The sequence below is a fragment of the Fusarium oxysporum genome, chromosome 14 (assembly GCF_000149955.1).
Source record: "Fusarium oxysporum f. sp. lycopersici 4287 chromosome 14, whole genome shotgun sequence".
Classification (NCBI taxonomy): Eukaryota; Fungi; Ascomycota; class Sordariomycetes; order Hypocreales; family Nectriaceae; genus Fusarium; species Fusarium oxysporum.
Window position 1 is genome coordinate 816,650 of NC_030999.1, and position 20,319 is coordinate 836,968.

General features: G+C 48.3%; 3 protein-coding genes across 3 annotated transcripts; 2 read left to right on the forward strand and 1 right to left on the reverse strand.

Annotated features, from left to right (window-relative positions):
* Positions 1 to 3,109: 3,109 nt before the first annotated feature.
* FOXG_14256 (uncharacterized protein) lies at positions 3,110 to 6,049 on the forward strand (the record flags this gene model as incomplete). Its single annotated transcript, XM_018394332.1, has 1 exon — positions 3,110 to 6,049. One exon carries the CDS (start codon positions 3,110 to 3,112, stop codon positions 5,570 to 5,572), a length of 2,463 nt encoding a protein of 820 aa, XP_018253980.1. The 3' UTR covers positions 5,573 to 6,049.
* FOXG_14257 (uncharacterized protein) lies at positions 6,030 to 10,067 on the reverse strand (the record flags this gene model as incomplete). Its single annotated transcript, XM_018394333.1, has 6 exons — positions 6,030 to 6,328; positions 6,572 to 6,688; positions 7,129 to 7,857; positions 7,942 to 8,854; positions 9,002 to 9,074; positions 9,124 to 10,067. 6 exons carry the CDS (start codon positions 10,065 to 10,067, stop codon positions 6,030 to 6,032), a joined length of 3,075 nt encoding a protein of 1,024 aa, XP_018253981.1.
* A 3,969-nt stretch (positions 10,068 to 14,036) lies between these two features.
* FOXG_14258 (uncharacterized protein) lies at positions 14,037 to 16,777 on the forward strand. The gene is made up of 8 exons (XM_018394334.1): positions 14,037 to 14,448; positions 14,499 to 14,532; positions 14,580 to 14,841; positions 14,894 to 15,020; positions 15,079 to 15,323; positions 15,377 to 15,590; positions 15,640 to 16,391; positions 16,444 to 16,777. The coding sequence occupies exons 1-8, from the start codon at positions 14,280 to 14,282 to the stop codon at positions 16,468 to 16,470; spliced, it is 1,830 nt and encodes a 609-aa protein (XP_018253982.1). The 5' UTR covers positions 14,037 to 14,279; the 3' UTR covers positions 16,471 to 16,777.
* The last annotated feature ends 3,542 nt before the right edge of the window (positions 16,778 to 20,319 follow it).

Sequence of the window (20,319 nt, forward strand, 5' to 3'; positions counted from 1 at the left end):
GGATTAATTAATCCATATGGAATAATCCATACGCGTTAATCCATATTCCATACGGGGATGTCGTATTCCATAAGTATGGCAATACGGCGGAAAAATTTTGATCCCTGTAGTAATCCCGTTCAGGGGCGATTTTCCAACTCTCCACTCTTTCTTTAATTCCAACACCACTGTGTAGGGACGCTGCGTATGTCCTCGCTGATGACGTCCACTTCCACTGACCCTGCGGGGATTCCAGTGTCCACAAGCGAATTGTGCTCTCCCTCAATCTTCAGCACGAACCCTCGATTCTCAAGCGGCGATGTCCAAGAGCGCATGGCTCGAAAGCGTAAAACGACCGCAAATACTTGGGCTCACGCCCGTGAGCCCCTCAATTCGGAGCCATCTCGTTGCGGTCGCAAAAATGAGAAGATTTACTACTGCATGCATTGTGTAAGTCCGACTTACTCCACGACCGTTTCAACGACCTTTCGGAATCATCTGCTCAAGATACACGGCATTGAGCTGGAAGCCCATGAACATCCGATTAAAAAACGGCGTGACCGTCTGATTCAGGATGCTTTCGCCAAGGCCGGCGATATGCATGCTGCAAAGCAACTGGCAAAACGAGAAGAAACTCTGAGACATGCCATCAATCACAAAGCAGCGTTGGAGGCACTTATTCAGCTCGTGACTGTCCGTAATCTCTCTTACAACTGCAGTTCTTGGCCAGAGCTTCATGCGCTCATTTCTGCAGTCAATCCTGCGGCAGATGACCTCATCAGCCTTTCTCACGGCTCCATACAGAAGCTTGTCTCCAATTCCTTTCGTGTACACAAAGACATGTTGCGAAGAAAATTGCAGTCTACACTGGTGATAACCATGGATCAACCGACAAATTATGCCGCTTACTCACCAATTAACTCCAGGAGAAGGGCGTCGACTGGGAAGCCAAGACCCGTAGAATCCGGTGCCACGGCCATATAGTGAACCTGGCAGTTCAGGCTTTCCTTTTCATAGACTCAAAAGAGGCTGCTCGAGCGGCTTTGGGGCATATCGAAGACACCGATGAATCGGCTTTTGGCACTGATTTTTCTGAAAGGATCAAACCACAAAGGGCGCAAGGATGGCGGCGGCTTGGGCCTCTTGGAAAGGTGCACAACATATCGATTCACATGCGCGAAAACGACTATCGATGGAATGAATTCAAGAAGCGCGCTGGAAGATCGCTAGGGCTCGACAACGATACACGGTGGAACTCATGGTTTCTCCTGCTGGACACCACTCTCAATCTTCAGAGCTATGTTGAGTGGTACCAGAAGAAGTATTGCCAGGATTTGCGAGATGACTACCTCACGCCTGATGAGTGGAGTGCTCTAGGGGAGACACGCGCATTCCTTCAACCGTTCTGGAAGATCACTCAGCTTACAGATGAGAGCCCTGCGTACGGTGCGGCAATAATACTTCATCCGTCACGACGTGTAGCCCATATAAAGAAGAACTGGCCAAAGTCCTGGCATAAACCAGTTCTTGACGGCGTGCGAAAGCATTGGAAAGACTACTACCACGAGCTCCCGCTCCCCACCACGACACCACAGCTGAGAGACGAAATACGGCGCCTTGATGAGTATGACCTACTCGCTCGGGAGCTTGACGTTGTTAGTCCATCTATGAGTGAGCTGGACGAGTACGATGCTTTCACGACGCAACCGCCCATTGTCATTGACTGCTCTCCACTTTCTTGGTGGCTCAGAGAAGAACAACAACAGACATACCCTCGTCTCTCTCGAATGGCTGTTGATATCCTCTCGATACCAGCCATGTCTGCCGAGCCGGAGCGCGTCTTCTCCGGGGCGAGACGCACAATTTCATGGGACCGGTGCCAATTAGGTAGTCGTACAATTGAAAGAGGCGAATGCATGAAGAGTTGGATCAAAAGCGGGATAACACAAGGTTATGCGGTAGATTTACTTGAAGCGGAAGGTATTGAGGACAACGTAGAGGGGTTAGATGATTCGGCTGGCTGGCAGAGCTCCAACCCAGATTCGGTTTAGTTGATAAGGTTATTGTAAATGACGTCATTTCTTAGTTTCCATATGTATGGATTAAGTTCCATATGGGTTACGTTCCATATTCCATATTCCATAAGGCGCCGTATGGAGTATGGAGTATGAATAGAAAGCCTGATTTGTATCTATTAATATGCTTGCTTTTGCGGTTGCTATGGCTTAAACCTTAATCCTAACTTGGTCGTATATATTGCTATGGGTTAATGACTACTATGGATTGATGGACTGTGATAATACTAATGTGATATATGTTTGTGTTTACTATTACGACTTGGCTGTCCTTATGAATTGATTTGGCTTAATTGCTGTTCTCCGCTTATATTTCCATTGCTCTCACTCACTTACACCCGGGCATACTGGAATGCACGGACCAACTCGGGGTAAATGATTCGCTAATTGTTATCCACTTTCAACAACGCTGAATGCAATTAACTGAATTTTAAACTGATCGCAACATCGCAATACTTGGTTTCTGTGGCTAAAAGTTAAAATGCGATATGTCCTGGTATTTACAAATTGATGCATTATCTTAAAAGATATTTTTTCAAACTTTTGATGATGGCGACCTGTATCCGTTGGGGGCAATGGATTCAGGTCCCTGTCTTCATTAGCGCGGTTTTATTTTATATGTGTTTTCCATTGGATTCAGAGCTGTATCCGCCTCGCAGCTCGGATAGGGCCGTGGGGTCCCGCTGTTATTTATATTGCGCAGTAGTGCTGCGTGAAATTAATTTTTTTTTTTTGTAAAACTTGATTGTTCATTTTGAGCTGAGAATCATTCTCGGGTTTATATCTCTAGATGACTGTATCTAGGACTTTGAACTTTAAATCTAGGACTTTCAGACTAACAGTCTGAATCCTGAAGGGAAGGGGGATTCCCGGATTTTCCAACACCCCGCACGCTGACAAAGACCTTGCCTCAAATGATTTCCGGCCAGGTAACCCCTCGCAACGTGCTGGGGCCCCACTTTAATTCGGCCGAGCTTCAAAACACAAAACACGTTTGCGATGCAAATATCCATCCTTGGGAATCGATCCTAACCACGACATCAATCCCACATATCATGGAGGGATCATTGAGTGTAGAAGAGTTGACAAGACTACTACAAGAAGCTGAGCAGCGCGCGAAGGAGGAGCGACAACGCGCCGAGAAGGAACAGCAACGCGCCGAGGAAGCAGAGAGAGAACGACAGGAGGAGCGGCAACGCGCCGAGAAGGAACAGCAACGCGCCGAGGAAGCAGAGAGAGAACGACAGGAAGAGCGACAACGCGCCGAGAGGGAACAGCAACGCGCCGAAGCGTCAGAGGAACAAACACGACTCACGACACTTGACGAATACATTGCAGCCTGCCATATCTCCGTTTTCTCTCGCTTCGCCATCGAAACAGATCCAAAACTGACTTCGAGGGGCTCCATCACCAATCCGCGTGACAAGTGGTGTCCTAAAAACCTCAGGCCATGGCCCGCCTTCCTTGATCAGCAGAAGCTCACCTTCGGTACGCTCTACGATACATTTCCTACCGAAAGCCGCGTTTTCGAGAACCGAAACTTCCTGGCCGGCTTGGGGAACAGGATCTCTCAACGACCGATAGCAGACGAGAAGACGCTCGAATATTTCCTACATAATAGCGTGGAGGATCCGGTTAGAGCCATCATACAACAGCTCAAACAGGTGGAAGAGGTCAGCAGGGCTTTTCAGATCGGAGACGGTGTCGTCTTTGAGAATCATCCCCATGCCCTCAGCGATGTCGCCGAAGAAGTCGTTGAGCGGGAGACCCCATCGACACCACCGCAGACGCCGGACCACCGAAGAGATCTCAACCAGCTGCGGCCGGATCAAATCTGCGTCTATCGATCCGACAACACCGCGTCTTCCCGGCGCACCATGGTTTACGTTTCCGAGTATAAGCCGCCTCACAAGTTGACCGCTCCACATCTTCGTCTCGGTCTCCGCGCCATGGATATCCACAAGGAAGTTGTGAACCGAAGGACGATTCCAACTTCTGTAGACCCTGACGCGCGTTTCCAGTACCACGCGGAGAAGCTGACGGCATCTGCCATGACGCAGACATATCATTACATGATCGAAAGCGGCCTTGAATATGGTCTTCTTACGACTGGCGAGGCCATCGTGTTTCTCAAAGTTGACTGGGACGAACCTGAGACTCTGTACTATCACCTAGCAGAGCCTGGTCCGGAGGTGTCGGCACATCCAAACAACCTACAGATATGCACGGCTGTCGGTCAATATCTGGCGTTCACCCTTATGGCTCTCGGCGCGCCTGGAGAACGACGGGGGAATAGGCAGGAGGAACGTCTACAAGCTATGAAGAACTTGGAGACGTGGACTGAGGATTTCGAATCGACATTGCGCTCTATCCCAGAAAATGAACGATCGGCGTCATCAGACTACTCACCTGGTCATGAACCTACCACCTACAAGGATGTCGATCGGTCGCCGGCCTTGCCCCGCAAAATGACACGTCGAACTGCTGCGTGCCAGACTGGCGAGGGGTCGTTGAGGAAGGACGACAGGCAGGAACCATCTGATGACGAGTCGGCGCCCAGGCCACCGGACACGCCTACGCCGACCGGACGACACACAAGACAAGGAACTAGGCGGAGCCAGCGACTAGCGTTACTGGCGTTACGGCCGCGCGGAGGAGGCGGCGAGCAGGGTCGGCAGTTCTGTACGCAGAAATGTCTTCTCGGCATGGTCAAGGGTGGCTTTCTCGACCCAAAGTGCCCGAACGTGACACTTCACTGCAAGAGCTGTGCTCCCGCCCGCGCACGTCATCCTGTCGATCACAAGGAGTGGCTTCACCTACTCTGGATCCAGCTGAAACAGTCTCTTGACGACGGGATCAGGCCATTGGGGGAGGGTGGTGCGCGAGGTGTGCTTTTCCAAGTGACCCTACTTGCGCATGGCTACACCTTTGTCAGCAAGGGCACGGTGCGGGCTTTCATCAAAGATCTTGAGCACGAGGCTGCTGTCTACGAGCGTCTCAAACCAATCCAGGGCGTCCACGTGCCCGTTTTCCTGGGTGCCATTGACCTTCGATCGATGAACAAGACCTACTACTATGACCACCGGGTCTACGTGGTGCACATGACATTTCTGTCCTGGGGAGGCTGCAGCATCGACAGAGCACGGAGAATTGGCGACATGGACAGGCCGCTCGAAGACGAGGCCATTCGGTCCTTGAGAGCCATGCATCGAGAGGGCGTGATCCACAAAGATGTGCGACTTGCAAACATGTTGTTCAATCCTGAGACCAACGGGGTTATGGTGATCGACTTTGAACGGGCTTTGCTACTCAAGCCGCCTCGACGTCCGTTGGCGCAGCTGGTGCCGAACAAGCGAGCGTGGAAGTCGGAGACGATGGATGCCAAGAAGATAACTGGTGATTCAAGCAAGCAAGGTCGGGCAAGTCAAAGCTTTTCAGAGGATATTTGGTTGGCAAAAACGGCGTTCTTAGAGTGGAATGCTGACCGATGGGCACGAGTCGCCAGAGCGCCTTGCTAGCAAATCTACAGTCAATCACCTTACACTTCTATTTATAAATCGTCATGGACCCCAAATGGTCATCTACCCCCCTGTCCTGTTGTTTATATTGCGCATCAGTGCTGGGTGAAAATGTATTTTATGAAACTTGATTGTTACTTATTGAGATAAGAGTTCCTCTCGGGTTTATATGTCTAGATGACTTCACCTAGCACTTTGAACTCTGAATCTAGGACTTTCAGCCTAACAGTCTGAATCCTGAAGAGAAGGGGATTCCCGGATTTTCCAACAATTCTGGCGGCCATTACTAGAGGGAGAAGTAGTCCCCTGAACTATGCCTGTGGGATATATTCAGGATCACTCTGGGTATGGATGAGTTGGCGACTGCCTCAGAATCACTAGGTCTTTCATCGGCAAGAACAATAAACATATCATGCTTTGTTATCTGCTTACAGACAAATCAATCGGTTATGTCTACTCACGGAGACATAGTTTGAAGGCTCTCCTGATCCAATAACCTATAGCGACCCTCATCATTCAGCCTCTGCGTAGTAATACGCTGAGGGTAGTTTCTCATAAACATATCAGTAAATTGCTTGCCGTAGTGAATGCCGCCTTTAGGTTCCTGGCCATGGTCATAGCCGGGAAGAGGCCTAACAACAGCTTGGAAACTCGGCTCGTGAAAATATGCGAAAGCAAATCTCTCTCGGAGGTTAAGACCAACTTTGTGAGGTGTAGACGGAAGGACTGAGTTAGTCATGTACTGCATCATGTCACCTGGAGACCAATGCAAGTTAGCAAACGTCGCCAATAAAGCGAAGGCAGACTTTCCTGGGAAAACAGTAAAGACATTCTCTGCAGGAGGAACAAACATCCATCTTTCATCATCTTCTTTATATCCTGCAGCACTCGTCTCCCAATTGGCGACCTTATCGTCCTTATATGGCGGGCGAATCATCAAGGCTTTGCGGCGGCTTGTTAGCTATTGCATATAGATAGGAAAGGGATTGAAAGACTCACCGCCAACGTCATCAGCCGCTGCAATGACTAGTAGTCCGTAATCTGTATGAGATCCAATTCCTCGACCTTCTTTGCCTTTTCCGTTAGTCTTATTGATGGCAGGGAAGCTGGAAGAAGCTATTAGCTCAAGATCAAACTAGGGGGGTTAACGAATGTCATCATGACATTCCCAACAATGTTCGCCTGACAAACTTCCATAAGCCTCTTCGCCAATATCCAACCCGAACTCTGGTACAGTTCTCCCAAGCCAAAAGTAGAAACAACAAAAAAAGAATAATAAAAGGACCCTCGCTCTACGGCCCGTGGCCTCCGAGAACATGGTGTTACCTGGGCTAACCGCTCCGACAGTCCCTCCTAATGACCCTGTTGCTGTAGCCCACCTAGCGCATTCGGCGTTGCCAAACCACTGCCTCCTCCGCCAAGCACTCCCGTGAACGGATCAAATCCGCCCATGTTGAAGCCGGGATTTTGATCCATATCTGGAGCCTCCATGTTGAATGGCATGAACCATGCGGATGATGCTTCCGGTCCGCTTAATCCTGCCCCATCAGCCATACCTGCACTTTGCCCATGCATGCCTGCCTTGACATTTGGCGGCCGACCTTGCAAGCATCCGTCTGGCTGAGCGCCTGAAGCGACGGTATCCCAACCAAGGCCGCTCATCATATCCTGGCCACCACACAGACCGGTACTAGCATCCATTGAGTATCCGCCATAGATAAGCTGACGATCAAGCGGGTCAATGTTTCCATTCGAGCCCTGCCCAAAGTCTATTGAGAGCAGCTCGGGTGGGAAAAAGGTGGGCGTGTGTGCGTAGTGAGAAAATGGAGTCATGTTGGCCGGGCTCGTAGGTGACATGGTGGTGCTGAAATCCGGGTTCTGCTGGTTTGATGCTGAGAGAGGGTTGAAGCCTGCTGCACCTGTAATTTGCAATCCCAAACCACCCGAGAACTTGCGTTCCTGGGAGACTGCGTCTGCATCTGTACTCTGCAACGAATCGAGATGCTGGCCAGGTTGTGCTGGCATGCCAGTCTGCTTCTTGGCGCTTTGCTTTCGTTTCGGCGCTGCTGCGCGGATAGTATCCTTATTCTCGACCCTTCGTGGTGTTGGAAGCGTGGAGTATTCCTCCACTGATCGCAGTTCGGGCTTCGCTTCGAGAACGCCGTCTGCTCCTGAATCCTTTCGTTTGTGAGTGGCAGGGTCCATGAACTCAGCGTCAGAAAGACCGCGAGGGTAACGGTTATACCAGTCTCCGTATTGAAGGAAGGATAGCTGTGTGGCTCGTTCTTCGACATTCACACCAGCTCTCATAGCGTGCAAGACATTTCGATACTGAGTGCGAACGTTCTCCACCATCCAGTGAAACATACCCCAATACTTCTTCATTTTGTGAAGGTACTTGACATTGGTGGTCAAATTGGCCTCGGCTGTTGGCTTCATGGATGGATTGCAAGAGATAATACCCAAGATGTGAACTGTTGCCGAGGAAAAGGCGCAGTATCCAGCGAAGGGTGCCGAAACAAAGCACCGCGACTGTTCGGCCTCACGAAGGAATTCAGATATCCGGTTCGCAGCGCTGAATGTCCTCTGACTCGCTTCAGAGAAGAAATCATCATGAACACCCTGCTGCTTTCGCGCTGACATGGCGGCTCGACTCACAAGAAGGATGTTATGCTGCAGGCAGATATGCATGAAAAGAAATTGGCTTGCCGCGTTCTCTGTCTTGTGGACCTCGAGGTTCTCTGCAGAGTAGTTGAGTGACAAGGGCAGACTAGCTTCAAGGTTTACAGCATCATTGAGATGCTTTATGTAGTGAGGTTCTTCTTCCCACAATAGATTGGGGTCTAGATCCTTACACCCTTGGCTCAGGTAGGTGATGATCCGTCCCCATAAGGCAATGGCTCGAATCAGGAAGGCCGCAACTCCCATGTTCTCTCGTGCATCAGCGATTTGTCCGTCGTTGGGCGACGGCGGATGAGGTACTTGACCGTCCAACAGCTCGGTCGGCGCAGGCATGTCGAATTGAAAGTACTTTTCCTTTACCGGCAGAGGAATCTGAATTGTATCCTCCCTGATGAACATGGGTCGATCTGTCCCAGAAGAGTTGAAGCGATCCAAGAGAAAGCAGGCCCACATTATGCGTCGCCGAATCTCTCGATCAATGAAGCTGAGCTGCGTTTTGGCGCCATTACGGCCCGAGGGATCGTATTCCAAGTCTTTATGCAACTGGAGAGCGAAAGCCATTCGGATAGCTTGCCCACCTAGGGCCCAACTGCGGCCGCCCTGGCACGTTCCAAATTCATGAAGGCCCAAAATGAGAAGACATGTCAAGATGGTGAGGCTTGGCCATTCGTATTGTCTGGTGCAAATCTCTCGAGCGTGTGATGCCCATTCTTCACCGCGTAAGAATTCAGGCCCTGAAGAACTCACTAGGGGGTTTGAAGTAAAACGAGCAGCTACAGCGCACACTGTGAGAACAAGCACCGGAGGTAGTGTGCCATTTCTGTTGACAGTCAGCAAGATACGAGAGATTCAACCCAAAAACAACTTACTTTAACTTTCGCAGATAGCTTGGCTTGTGTAAAAGATGGTAAGATTGACCATAGATGTTGTCGAAAAACACCTCTGCGAGATGCTCCTGTATCTCCTCGGAGGGGAGTGCTTCGGTGCCTTCATGTTGCAGCTTATTCTCCTCCCCTTCCTGGGCTTGCAAGCTGCTGGGCCTATCATCGCCCTCAATCTTTGGCTTCGAAGGCGCCTTCGCCCAAGCTTCCAGATCAAGCCCGAATGCTTCCTCGGCGCCGCGCTTCTTGGTTGGCTTACTGGAAGGTACAGCTCCTGGTATCGCCGGTTTGACCACGGGGCGAGTTACAAATGATGCGACTTCTTGATCCGACTTGGGTGTGGCCTTGATGATGCGTTCTTCCATGCACTTCGGTCGCTTATCGAGCATAACCATGTAATTTGTCCGAGGCGCAGCCTTCCGAGTTGTAACTTTGTAGACACATGGGATATGTGAGTGTAGGCAGTGCTTGCAGGCGGGTTTCTCGCCTGAACAACGGACCTTCTTTCGGCGGCATGCAATGCAAGCGAGCGGGAGGCGTTTTCTTTCCTTGCCAGCCTTTGTCTTAAGTCCACTCCACGCAGGTGTGGCACCGGCTTTATCCTCCCTAGGCTTACCGCCTAGATCTGTGCCATCTGCACGGTTACAGGAAGCCAAACCAAACTCATCGGTAGTCGGGTTTTCGAAGGCGTTGGATGCGGGAGATGTCCGATCAGGCGGGGCTTTGGAGCCTTCCATACTCTGGCTGCGGTTGCCCGTAGGCAAAGTGCCGAACGGCAGACCGCTATGTGCAAGGCCAGACATGGCCTGGTGCTGGGGAAACGCAGTGGGAGATTGGAACGTGTGGGTGTGATCTAGTAGGGAAACGAGAGAAGACTGGTCAGGAAGACCATAGTAGGCAAACGCAACATCGTCGAAGTGTGTGAAATCCATTAAGGCGCTGTGAGAGGGAGAAGGCACAGCGTGCAATTCAGGAACGTCGCGATACAGTTGGGACCGGAATCGAAGGACTATTGGGCATGTTGAGGGTTCAAAAACGGCATGGCCGGACATGGCTCTGCCAGAGACAAAGTTACGACGCGGCCACCCGAGGCCGAGAATCCGGCGATTGAAAACAAATATACCGGACGGGCGTAGTGACGATGGCGGAGCGAAGCGACTCAGTTACGCAGGGGTTTGGTGGCTGCGAACGCAGTCCGACTAGGCGAACAAAGTCTTTATAAGGGGTTGGCTGGAACAGCTGTTGTGCAGTTTAAAAAGTTGCATCGCAAGAGCGTTGAGGTTGAGGTTGAGGCGACCCGAAGCCGTCTGGGGAGTTTATAGAGAAGCAGGCAACAGGTAGTCAGTGGCTCCCCGCACTGGGGCTGGGGACAGTCTGCGCCCGACATCGCACATCACCGAAAACAGGACTGTACTATACGTACCAACCCTGAGGACTAGAGACTCTACCGTACGATTTACGAGTCTGATTGCAATATTATGATGGGCGTATGAACATCCTGCTGCCTTCACCACTTCCCTACATGTAGGATGAGCATGGGGCAAAAAGGCATGGTCGGGGTTTACAGCTGCAGTAATACCATGAATCACAAGGATACCAGCCTTTTCACCTCTAATAAGCAGGGTAATCCACATCAATGTCACTGTCCCTTCTTGATTGTTTCTCAGAAAGTGGTAGGCGGTGACACTACTGAAATTCGTTATGTCATCCATGAATGGCTGTGGAGATGGAGAAATCTTTGTGCCAGGGACAGACCCTGATAAGCGGCAATGCCAATCAATCACACGCACCAACTACCGACAGGGGTAGTAAATCACAGTCATGCTATTCGTTTACATATGAGTTTCCATAGTGAGAAGGTGGTAGCTTAATGTAAACTTTGGAGAATGAAAATGAACCACATGTTTTCTTATTAATTTTCAGTGGAAGCTTAATAATCTTGGGACTTGTTCTTGTTTAAGAGAAATTGGCACAAATAATCGCCGTGCCAAGGGGTGATTATCCCACATATGATCCGACCACCCACTCTCACCTGCGTAAGTCAACCAATCGGAATATTGTGAAACAGATTAGCTAGGTAAACGATCAATGCCGTAAGCGGGGGCCGGAGCAAAAGAAACAATTCGGGTGCCGTGCCACCTCAGGCTCTTATCAAGTTCCCGATTGCCTACCCTACAGCAGTCTGATCAGACGAATTGAATGGCCTCTTAGCCTACGGCCCCCCGGACGAAAAATACACATAACATAACATAACATATTGAATGACCTCTTCTGCTGTACGACCCCGTATTTTTGAACTGCAGATGGCTTTTGTGTCTCTAATTTGCAATGTCTGAGATAATAAGCTTGGTTCACCCTCGTCATGCTCAGTCATCAGCATGAAATGTTTATACTTTGATTTATACTGTATAACTTTTGCTTCACTCATTTGTACAACGAAGTTAACCTTCGAAGTACGGAGGTCCTGGATTTCTCGGTCCGACATTTCATCACCTTCCTTCCTAGTGAGGGTTCAGGGGCAATAGCGTTTAACCATCAACACTAACCCCATTATGGATTAGCCAGGAATGAGACTAGAATACAGAACACAAAATAAGGAAGGCCGATAAGTTTAGGTAGAAACTTGATGAATTCAAGCCAGGTTTAACGCTTAAGACTTACATATAAGCCTTAAAGGTTCTAAGATAATCCTAAATCATTAAGATAGAAGTAACCTAAAACCTAGAGAAGGAATTAATGTTTTATATATTCTACATGGATCTATATAGGTGATCAGAATATCCTGAGACTTTTAAGAGCTCTTCGTATTTAAACCTTGTAATCATTAAGGTTTTAAGTATTATTTGTTTGTTTCGAGATCAAATACGCCACACAGCTTAGTATCACGACTTACAATTTAACACTCTAACACACTCTTTATACAAACTCAGCTACTCGTTAGGAAACACTACTTGTTGTATGTCGTTGAGCTAGAAGTTTTGCTATAGGTAACTACGGAGGCGTTATAGTAAAACATTTGAACTGTGTATAGGATATGTTATTTGCAGCTCCAATGCAGCCGATAACCTGAATGCTTGCCCATAACTTAACTTAGTTATAGGTCTTGCCGATGTGCCGATTTTTTCCGATATGCAGGTCTTACCGATACAGTATGATCAGATCATGAAGAAACTTCTAAAACTGTATTTGAGTTAGGGAAAGTCTAAAGCAAAGAGGTAAATATGGTGATTATGTTTGCTAAGTGATAGATAGATAACGCGGGTAAGGCTTATATACTGTAAAGTACCTTTACCAATAGTCAGTGAGCCAGAGCCGTTAGCGACCATTTATCAAAGAGAAGCAGCTATACTATGGTATACTGAGACGCTTCACTCCGGGCATCTTTCTAGGGATCCCAGTCGCTTCTGGCAAAGTGCGAGAAGCGTCTATGGGTGAGATGGATTGCCGCTTCCGAGAGGGTAGATCGAGGGGGTGAGGCAAATCAACTCGGGATCTACAGTAACACCGGCAAACCTTAAACAATGGAGCACAAAGCAAGAGCCGGATCCTGTGGCGGGATAGTGGGGCCATTCGTTTCCTAAGCGACAACAGACAGATCCGATGCGCTACAAAACCTCATTCTATACGTGAGCCCTGAACCTCTGAACTTTTGTCAGTGGAGCAGCTAGCTGGGGGTTGGAGGGTCAATTTGAGCTAATTAGAGGTCCCTATTTCCCGCTTTTGCAGCCAACTAGTGGCTTCACTGACAAAAGTTCATGTGGTTAAGGTATAGCCGTTGCCAACCCCGGCGTTAACCAGTACTTCCACTTTTTAATAGGCACGACTTCCTATGGCCTTCTATAATATTTATACTTTACGACGTTCTAAGGAGCGTTGCTGTGGGCCTTTACCTACCCTTTGACTGGCGTAAGGCAACATAAACTAGTCCATACTAGGTTTATGTTGGTATATTGCACAAGGCGTGATGCTAAGTGATGCAATGTGTCGCGTCTCCTAATAGGGGAATCAAATGCGTGTTAGGCTTTGTTCAATGTAAGGAAGTTTTATTGATAGCTGGAGAGTTAGAGTCTATAAAAGTGCTAATGAGTGTGGTCTATGTACTTGTGTATGTTTATTGGGATCACGGTCATGGTCGTGATCCATCGTAGGGGATCACGCTTGTATACGTGGTCCCGAGTGAGTTTCTTCGTGAGTGGATGAAAACTGCGGAATACATATGACATAACCGCTGGGTTCGTAATACCACCCGCTTCATTGCATTCCGTTAAGCTGATTCACAGGGTCAAACAATTTTTCTGGGGGTGACCGGTTTCCCCGTACCCGACGGTATTGTAAGTCACCTCGGTAGTTTCGGCTATGAAGTGCAGTGGGATGCAAAAGGTTTTCGCAGGTGTGTAAGTCGCGTTGATAGATCCTAGCTTCTTTACTTACTGTAGTAGCTTAGCTTAGCTTAGCTTAGGTACTTCATACTAGGTTATCCCCCTGATGTAGGTGTAATAAAAGGTATTGAGGACCTGACATGCTACCCCCGACTAGCTTCCGAGCATCAGACCGACCTGCACACCTGCGAATACTTTTTGCATCCCACTGTATTCCCTCCTCGCTTTTTATCCCACCAGCCATGGTATAGTTATTTACAATTGCTTACAATATCAGTCTTCGTGTACCTCTATGTCTGAATCGGCTATGCAAACCTTATTAGGCCATGCTAAGCCTGGGTCTAAAAGCCCATGCTTGCTTCTAAACCTGATCCCTGTCCAATCAGGAACTCACGCTTCGGTATCCGTACTCCGATATAAGGTTTGTGGAGATGATTCCCTCTGCAGCGTCTTTTTGAATGAATTCCTGAAATGGCCATCTAAGGGATGAAACAAAACCTTCAGCTTCGGCAACTGGGCGCGGGAAACCAGCTTTACATACAAGCAGGTCTTCTTGTGCTAATACTTGGGATCATTAGTGACACGTTACGTTCTGGGATAGATGATAAAAACACCTTTTATATCAGTCGCAGTCCGTTGTTTGTTGGGGCCAGGAGGGTATAAGATCGACTTCGTCCCACACAATTCTCATACAGGTACTGTTTGATCAGCCCAGTTGTCATTTGAGAAAATACAAACACTCATTCATTGCCATTCATTTTGATCATGCCTAAACTCCAAGCACTTACCTTGGCAGCTCTCAGCTGTCTGCATGCAACAACTGCATCAGCCTACCCGCGACAAGATGTCAATTTGCGTACGGAATATGACTATATCATCGTTGGCGCAGGAGCCTCTGGCCTCACTGTTGCCAACCGCCTATCGGAAGATCCTGGTGCGTTCTACAGTAGCATCGCTCCTCGATATTTATTGACACACCCGCAGCTGTGACCGTCCTCGTGATTGAAGCAGGTGACTTGTAAGATATACGTGATTTAACCCAAGAAAATACTAATATATATACAGCGATAAAAATGAGGACATCGTGACAATTCCAGGCCTTGCTGGTAATGCTGTTGGCACAAAGTATGACTGGAATCTCACTTATCCTTCTACCACTTCGCTCAATGGACGCAACATCTCGATTCCTTTGGGCAAGGTCGTCGGAGGTTCTACCAAGCTGAACCGCATGGTTTACGATCGCGGATCACAGGCAGACTACGATCGCTGGGCTGAGCTTGGCAATGGCGATTGGCAGTGGAAAACCCTGCTTCCTTATTTCAAGAAGGTACACTGAGAACTCGGTAAATGTGCAAGATCGAAACTAACATTCGTCTTAGAACGAGAAATTCACTGGGCCAACTGCCGGTATCAAGAAGGAATATGGCATCACCACAGACCCTTCTGCTCATGGGTCCTCAGGTTACATCCATTCCAGTTATTCACCTTTCTTCTGGCCCACAACGAGTAGGTACATCTTCTGCGTATGTAATTCGCAAAATGGATCAATACTAACATGCTTCAGAGAACCTAGTAGAAGCCACCGGAGAGCTCGACATCAATATCGCCGTCGACCAAGCCAACGGCGGCGCGATTGGAGGATACTTCTGCCCTCACAACCTCAATCGCGAGACTCTTGTCCGCTCCTCTGCACAAGATTACTACAGTGCTGTCTCCCAGCGCAGAAACCTTCAGCTTCTTCCAGGCCATCAAGTTACTCGTGTTCTCACTAGCAAGAATGGAAGCTCCGTGAGGGCTAATGGCGTCGAGGTAAGTTGCAACTCTTCTCGGACCCTTGTTCATATCTGACGATTTCTTTGCAGTTTGCCAAGAACAGGGACAGCGCCAAGAAGACTCTCAAGGCGAAGAAGGAGGTCATCCTTGCGGCTGGAGCCGTTCACACCCCTCAGATCCTGCAGGTTTCCGGCATTGGTGACTCAGCTTTACTCTCCAGCATCGATGTCCCTGTCGTCGTTGATCTCCCTGCTGTTGGTCAGAACTTCCACGATCATGTCTTTCTCGCCGTGGTGAGCACAAGTAAGTCATTCCCTGCAATAGGAAAGTACCGGAGGCTGACGTTGCTTAGTCGATGCACCTATTCAAGGCAGCAACCTTACCAAAAACGCCACTTTCGCTGCTGAGGCGCGCGCTGAATATGATCAGCAAAAGAAGGGACCTTTAACTTCACCTACCGCTGATTTCCTTCTCTTCCTTCCGCTTTCCAACTACACAAGCGCTGCTTCAGATATCCACAAGCAAGCCACCGGCCAGGACGGCTCGAAGTTCCTCCCTACAGGTACACCTGCCGAGGTTGTCAAGGGTTACAAGAAGCAGCAGAAGGTTCTTAACGAGAAACTTCTTGACACACAATCTGCCATATTGGAGATCATCTGGGCCGATGGTACCTCGGTACTTGGCCTTCAACACCCTTACTCTCGAGGTTACGTCAAGGCCAAGTCTTCCAACATCTTCGACTCTCCTGAGGCCAACCCCGAGTTCCTAAAGAACCCTCTTGACCTCGCTATTCTTGCTGAAGGTGTCAAATTTGCTCGAAAGCTCTCCGGCGCGCCCTCAATCAAGGCCCTGAACCCGTTTGAGCTCGTGCCTGGCGCTAACGTGACAAGCGACAGCGACCTCGAACAGTTTATCCGTTCCAGTGCATCAACTTTGTTCCACCCCGCTGGTTCTTGCAAACTTGGTAGCCGCAGTGAAGGTGGCGTTGTTGATGAGAAGCTCAGGGTCTACGGCATTAAGGGACTCCGCATCGTCGATGCCAGTGTCATGCCTCTGCTTCCCGCCACGCACACCATGACAACTGTTTATGCTGTCGCTGAGAAGGTTAGTTGCATTCAAGCATGCTGACTATGAGTCATATTATTAACATATATAGGCTGCTGATTTGATCAAGAGTGGTTAAGCAACTTCTGGACTTCAAACGAACCCAAATGGCCCGGAATCAGAATCGAGCGACGTGTGATATTTCCTTTGTAGATATTCATTTGCTCTTTATTGTATAGATTCTCCTACCATTTATATATAACGTGGTTGATAAGCATGCTGACCGGACAAGTATGCTGACCAAAAATCCCTCATCTTACATCATTACTATCTGATTAAATACTACACAACAACCCAGTATGCCACAATCTTCAAATGAAGCTAGAATCCTTCTTGCCCTTCAGGCCCTTCAAAATGACCCAAAGCTAGGCATCCGACGCGCTGCAAGTATGTATGAAGTTAGCTATGGTACCCTCCGTAACCGAAAGAATGGCATTCAATCACGAGGCGATTGGATTCCAAAGTCACGGAAGCTATCTGATCTAGAAGAGAACATAATAATCCAATTCATTCTCGACCTAGATTCGCGAGGATTTCCCTCGCGACTGCGTTTTGTGGAAGAAATGGCCAATTCTCTGCTTGCAGACCGCGATGCGCCACCAGTCGGCAAGGCGCTGGGCTCATAACTTCGTAAAGCGACAACCAGAGCTAAAGACGCGTTTATTTCGGAAATATGACTACCAGAGAGCCAAATGCGAAGATCCAACTATTATTCGTGGCTGGTTTAGGCTCGTACAGAATACAATCGCAAAGTATGGTATCCGATCAGATGATATTTGGAACTTTGATGAGACTGGCTTTATGATGGGCATCATTATGGCCGGAATGGTCGTTACAGGCTCAGAAAGGCAAGGAAGACCAAAATCAGTGCAGCCTGGAAACCGGGAATGGATTACTGTAATCCAGGCGATTAATGCAGAAGGTCAATCGATCGCGCCGTTCATCATTGGTGCGGGCCAATATCACCTTGCCAACTGGTACCAAGAAAGCAACCTCCCGGGCGATTGGGTTATTGCAACGAGCCAAAATGGGTGGACAAATAACCAGCTGGGTCTTGAGTGGCTAAAGCACTTTGATCGATCTACAACTAAACGATCAAATGCTCGGTATCGTCTTCTGATCCTTGATGGTCACGAAAGCCACCACTCTGCTGATTTTGAGAGATATTGCAAGGAGAACAAGATTATCACGCTCTGTATGCCGGCTCCTGCATCTCACCTACTCCAGCCTCTTGACGTTGGGTGTTTTGCAGTACTGAAAAAGGCATATGGTCGAGAAATAGAGCATCTGATCAGATGCTCTATAACCCACATTTCAAAGACCGAGTTCTTCCCGGCCTTTTATGCCGCATTTAAAGCCACTTTTACTGAAAGCAATATCCAGGGAGGTTTTAGAGGAGCTGGGCTTGCTCCTTTTGACCCAGAAAATGTAATCTCAAAGCTTGATGTACAGCTACGGACTCCAACGCCTCCCGAGGAGGCTGCTAAACCATCGACCTCTTGGACTTCAAAGACCCCAACAACAGCAGTTGAGGCCCAATCTCAGTCTGAATACCTTGAAAGGCGAATCAGAAGGCATAAGAGTAGCTCACCAGAGTCAATTATAGAAGCTTTAAAGTCTAGTACTAAAGCCACAAAGGCAGCTATACATCGACTAGCCTTAGTAGAGGCTAGGTTAAAAGATCTTGAACAAACAAATAAGATAATAAGCCGGCGCCGAAGGGGAAAAAGGACTAGACTACAGAAAGGAGGGACTATGACTGTACAGGAAGCATCGCAAGTAATTGATCAGATGGATGTTGATACGCAAGTAATATCTGAGTTATCGAAATGTGGTGGTCAAGGAAGATCGGCGCGACCGGGTGTTCGGTGTTGTGGTGTATGCGGCAAGGCCGGACATAATGCAAGGACCTGTCAGGTAGTTATTGAGATATCTGGGGAAGAGTATAGCGAATAGTTTTAATTAATTAGCTACTTTGTGGTGGTTTTATAGCAATATAAAGCCAAATGGTTGAGATTTTTGGTCAGCATACTTGTCCGGTCAGCATGCTTATCAACCACGTTATAGCTCTTCCGAAAAAAAAAAAAAAAAAAAAAAAAAAAATACCACCATCCATGCTGAACAGTATCCAAGACCTCTGTAGGTGTAGAGTTGATTCTCCACTTCCTAAATCCGCCAGTTGAATGGCATATGTGGTTCAATAAACGATGCCAGGTTATCGAAACTTTGTCCAAGCTCAATATCATCCATAGAAGTACTCAAATAAGGAGGACTCATAATTTGATGTAGCAGGGTAGGCATTAGTAATCTGGCTATATGCTTTAAGTAACTCTGCGGGATGGAATACCCCGCACAAGAGATAACTTAAGACAACAATCAATACATTTGCTGCTGCTCAACACATTTTACTTTAACCCTTTAAGCACGCTCAGTGCGACATTTGATCTTCTCTCGCAACCCCCGACTCCCCAAAAGTAGGCCCTGAACTAGGTCCTTGGTAGACGGCGTCGGATGCCATCGATGGTCGTGTGACAGCGGTGCTAGTAAACTGGTAGAATACTTTGGAGATGCCAACTAACTTCTTACCGAGTGACTCGCTTTCTGCTAAGGGCTCGATCGCACTCATAGTCGCGGACAGAAGAGCCAGGCCGCCATTTGTGTTGTTTATATTGCGCAGTAGTGCTGGGTAGAATCTTTTTTAATTTCTTTTCGTAGAACTTGGTTGCTTCTTATTGAGCTGAGAGTTATTCTCGGGTTTATATATCTAGATGATTGTATCTAGGACTTTGAACTTTTAATCTAGGAATTTCAGACTAACAGTCTGGATCCTGAAGGGAAGGGGGAATCCCGGATTCTCCAACAATTTGAAGACGTTGCCACTGTATTGCCGGCCAAGACGACGAATGCGGTAATTGGAACGGTCAAAACAAACTTCTCTTTGTCAGATATCTCCAAAGAATGTGGAAGATTAAACTTTACAAATTAAGGAATTTGGTCCAGCGTTCAACGTTTTGGTCAACAAAAGCTTCGGGTGCTCGAACGATCGTAGTCAAAGCCCGACGAGCATCTTGAACACACTCGAAGCTGCACTTCAAAGGGCTAGCACTAAGCTCATCGTAGGTTATGACGGGATACGCGATCGTCGTCAAGCATTTCGTGACGAGGTCTAGAAAAAGGTTGGTTGCTGCATACCGGTAGTTTTTGATGGGGCCTAGCTGGCGAAAGAAACCCGGGATCTCGAGAGTGCGGAGCTTCTTCTGTTATTGGATATCATCACCAACGGTAATTGATATAGTAGTAACTAGTAGTAGTAGGAGGTGAGAGACTGAACCTGAGTGATTTAAATTTCATCTATCGACTGCCTCTGCGACCGGCGCAAAAGCTTTTCAATCACCTTCTCCACCAGCTTGCCTATATTATGAACATTAAGTCCCTTCCTGAACTTGATATTGTCCCAAAGGACATCTTTCCGCTTACTATCTTGTAGACAATATTGGTCGCTATTCACAAAATAAAGATAGACGTGTCCACCAGGATCACCTGAAGACGGCGAACGGCTTGAATTCTTCAAAGTCCCAACCCAACATCGCTCGTTCTTCAGCTGCAGTGGACGCCCGCGCTGTGTGTCTGCCCCGTGCTCTAAGCGAGTAGGTGGTGCCTCTATCACAAAAACTTAGCTTCTCCTTCTCAAATTGGGTACTTGGGCGCTCACGGCGTCGGCGGCGAGCCGCCTTCCCAGAGGGTTTACCAGTGGATCCAGGCATATGTTCGAAAACGTATTGTGAGAGCCAAATTCAAGCAGCTGCCACGAAAGTGGTGAAGTAATGATAGATAGATAGATGGAGCTTATTACGCTCGGGAAAACGAATCTCATAAAGGCCAGTAGGTACGCTAAGCCGTTTACGATTCCTCCGCATTGATCCGGTCT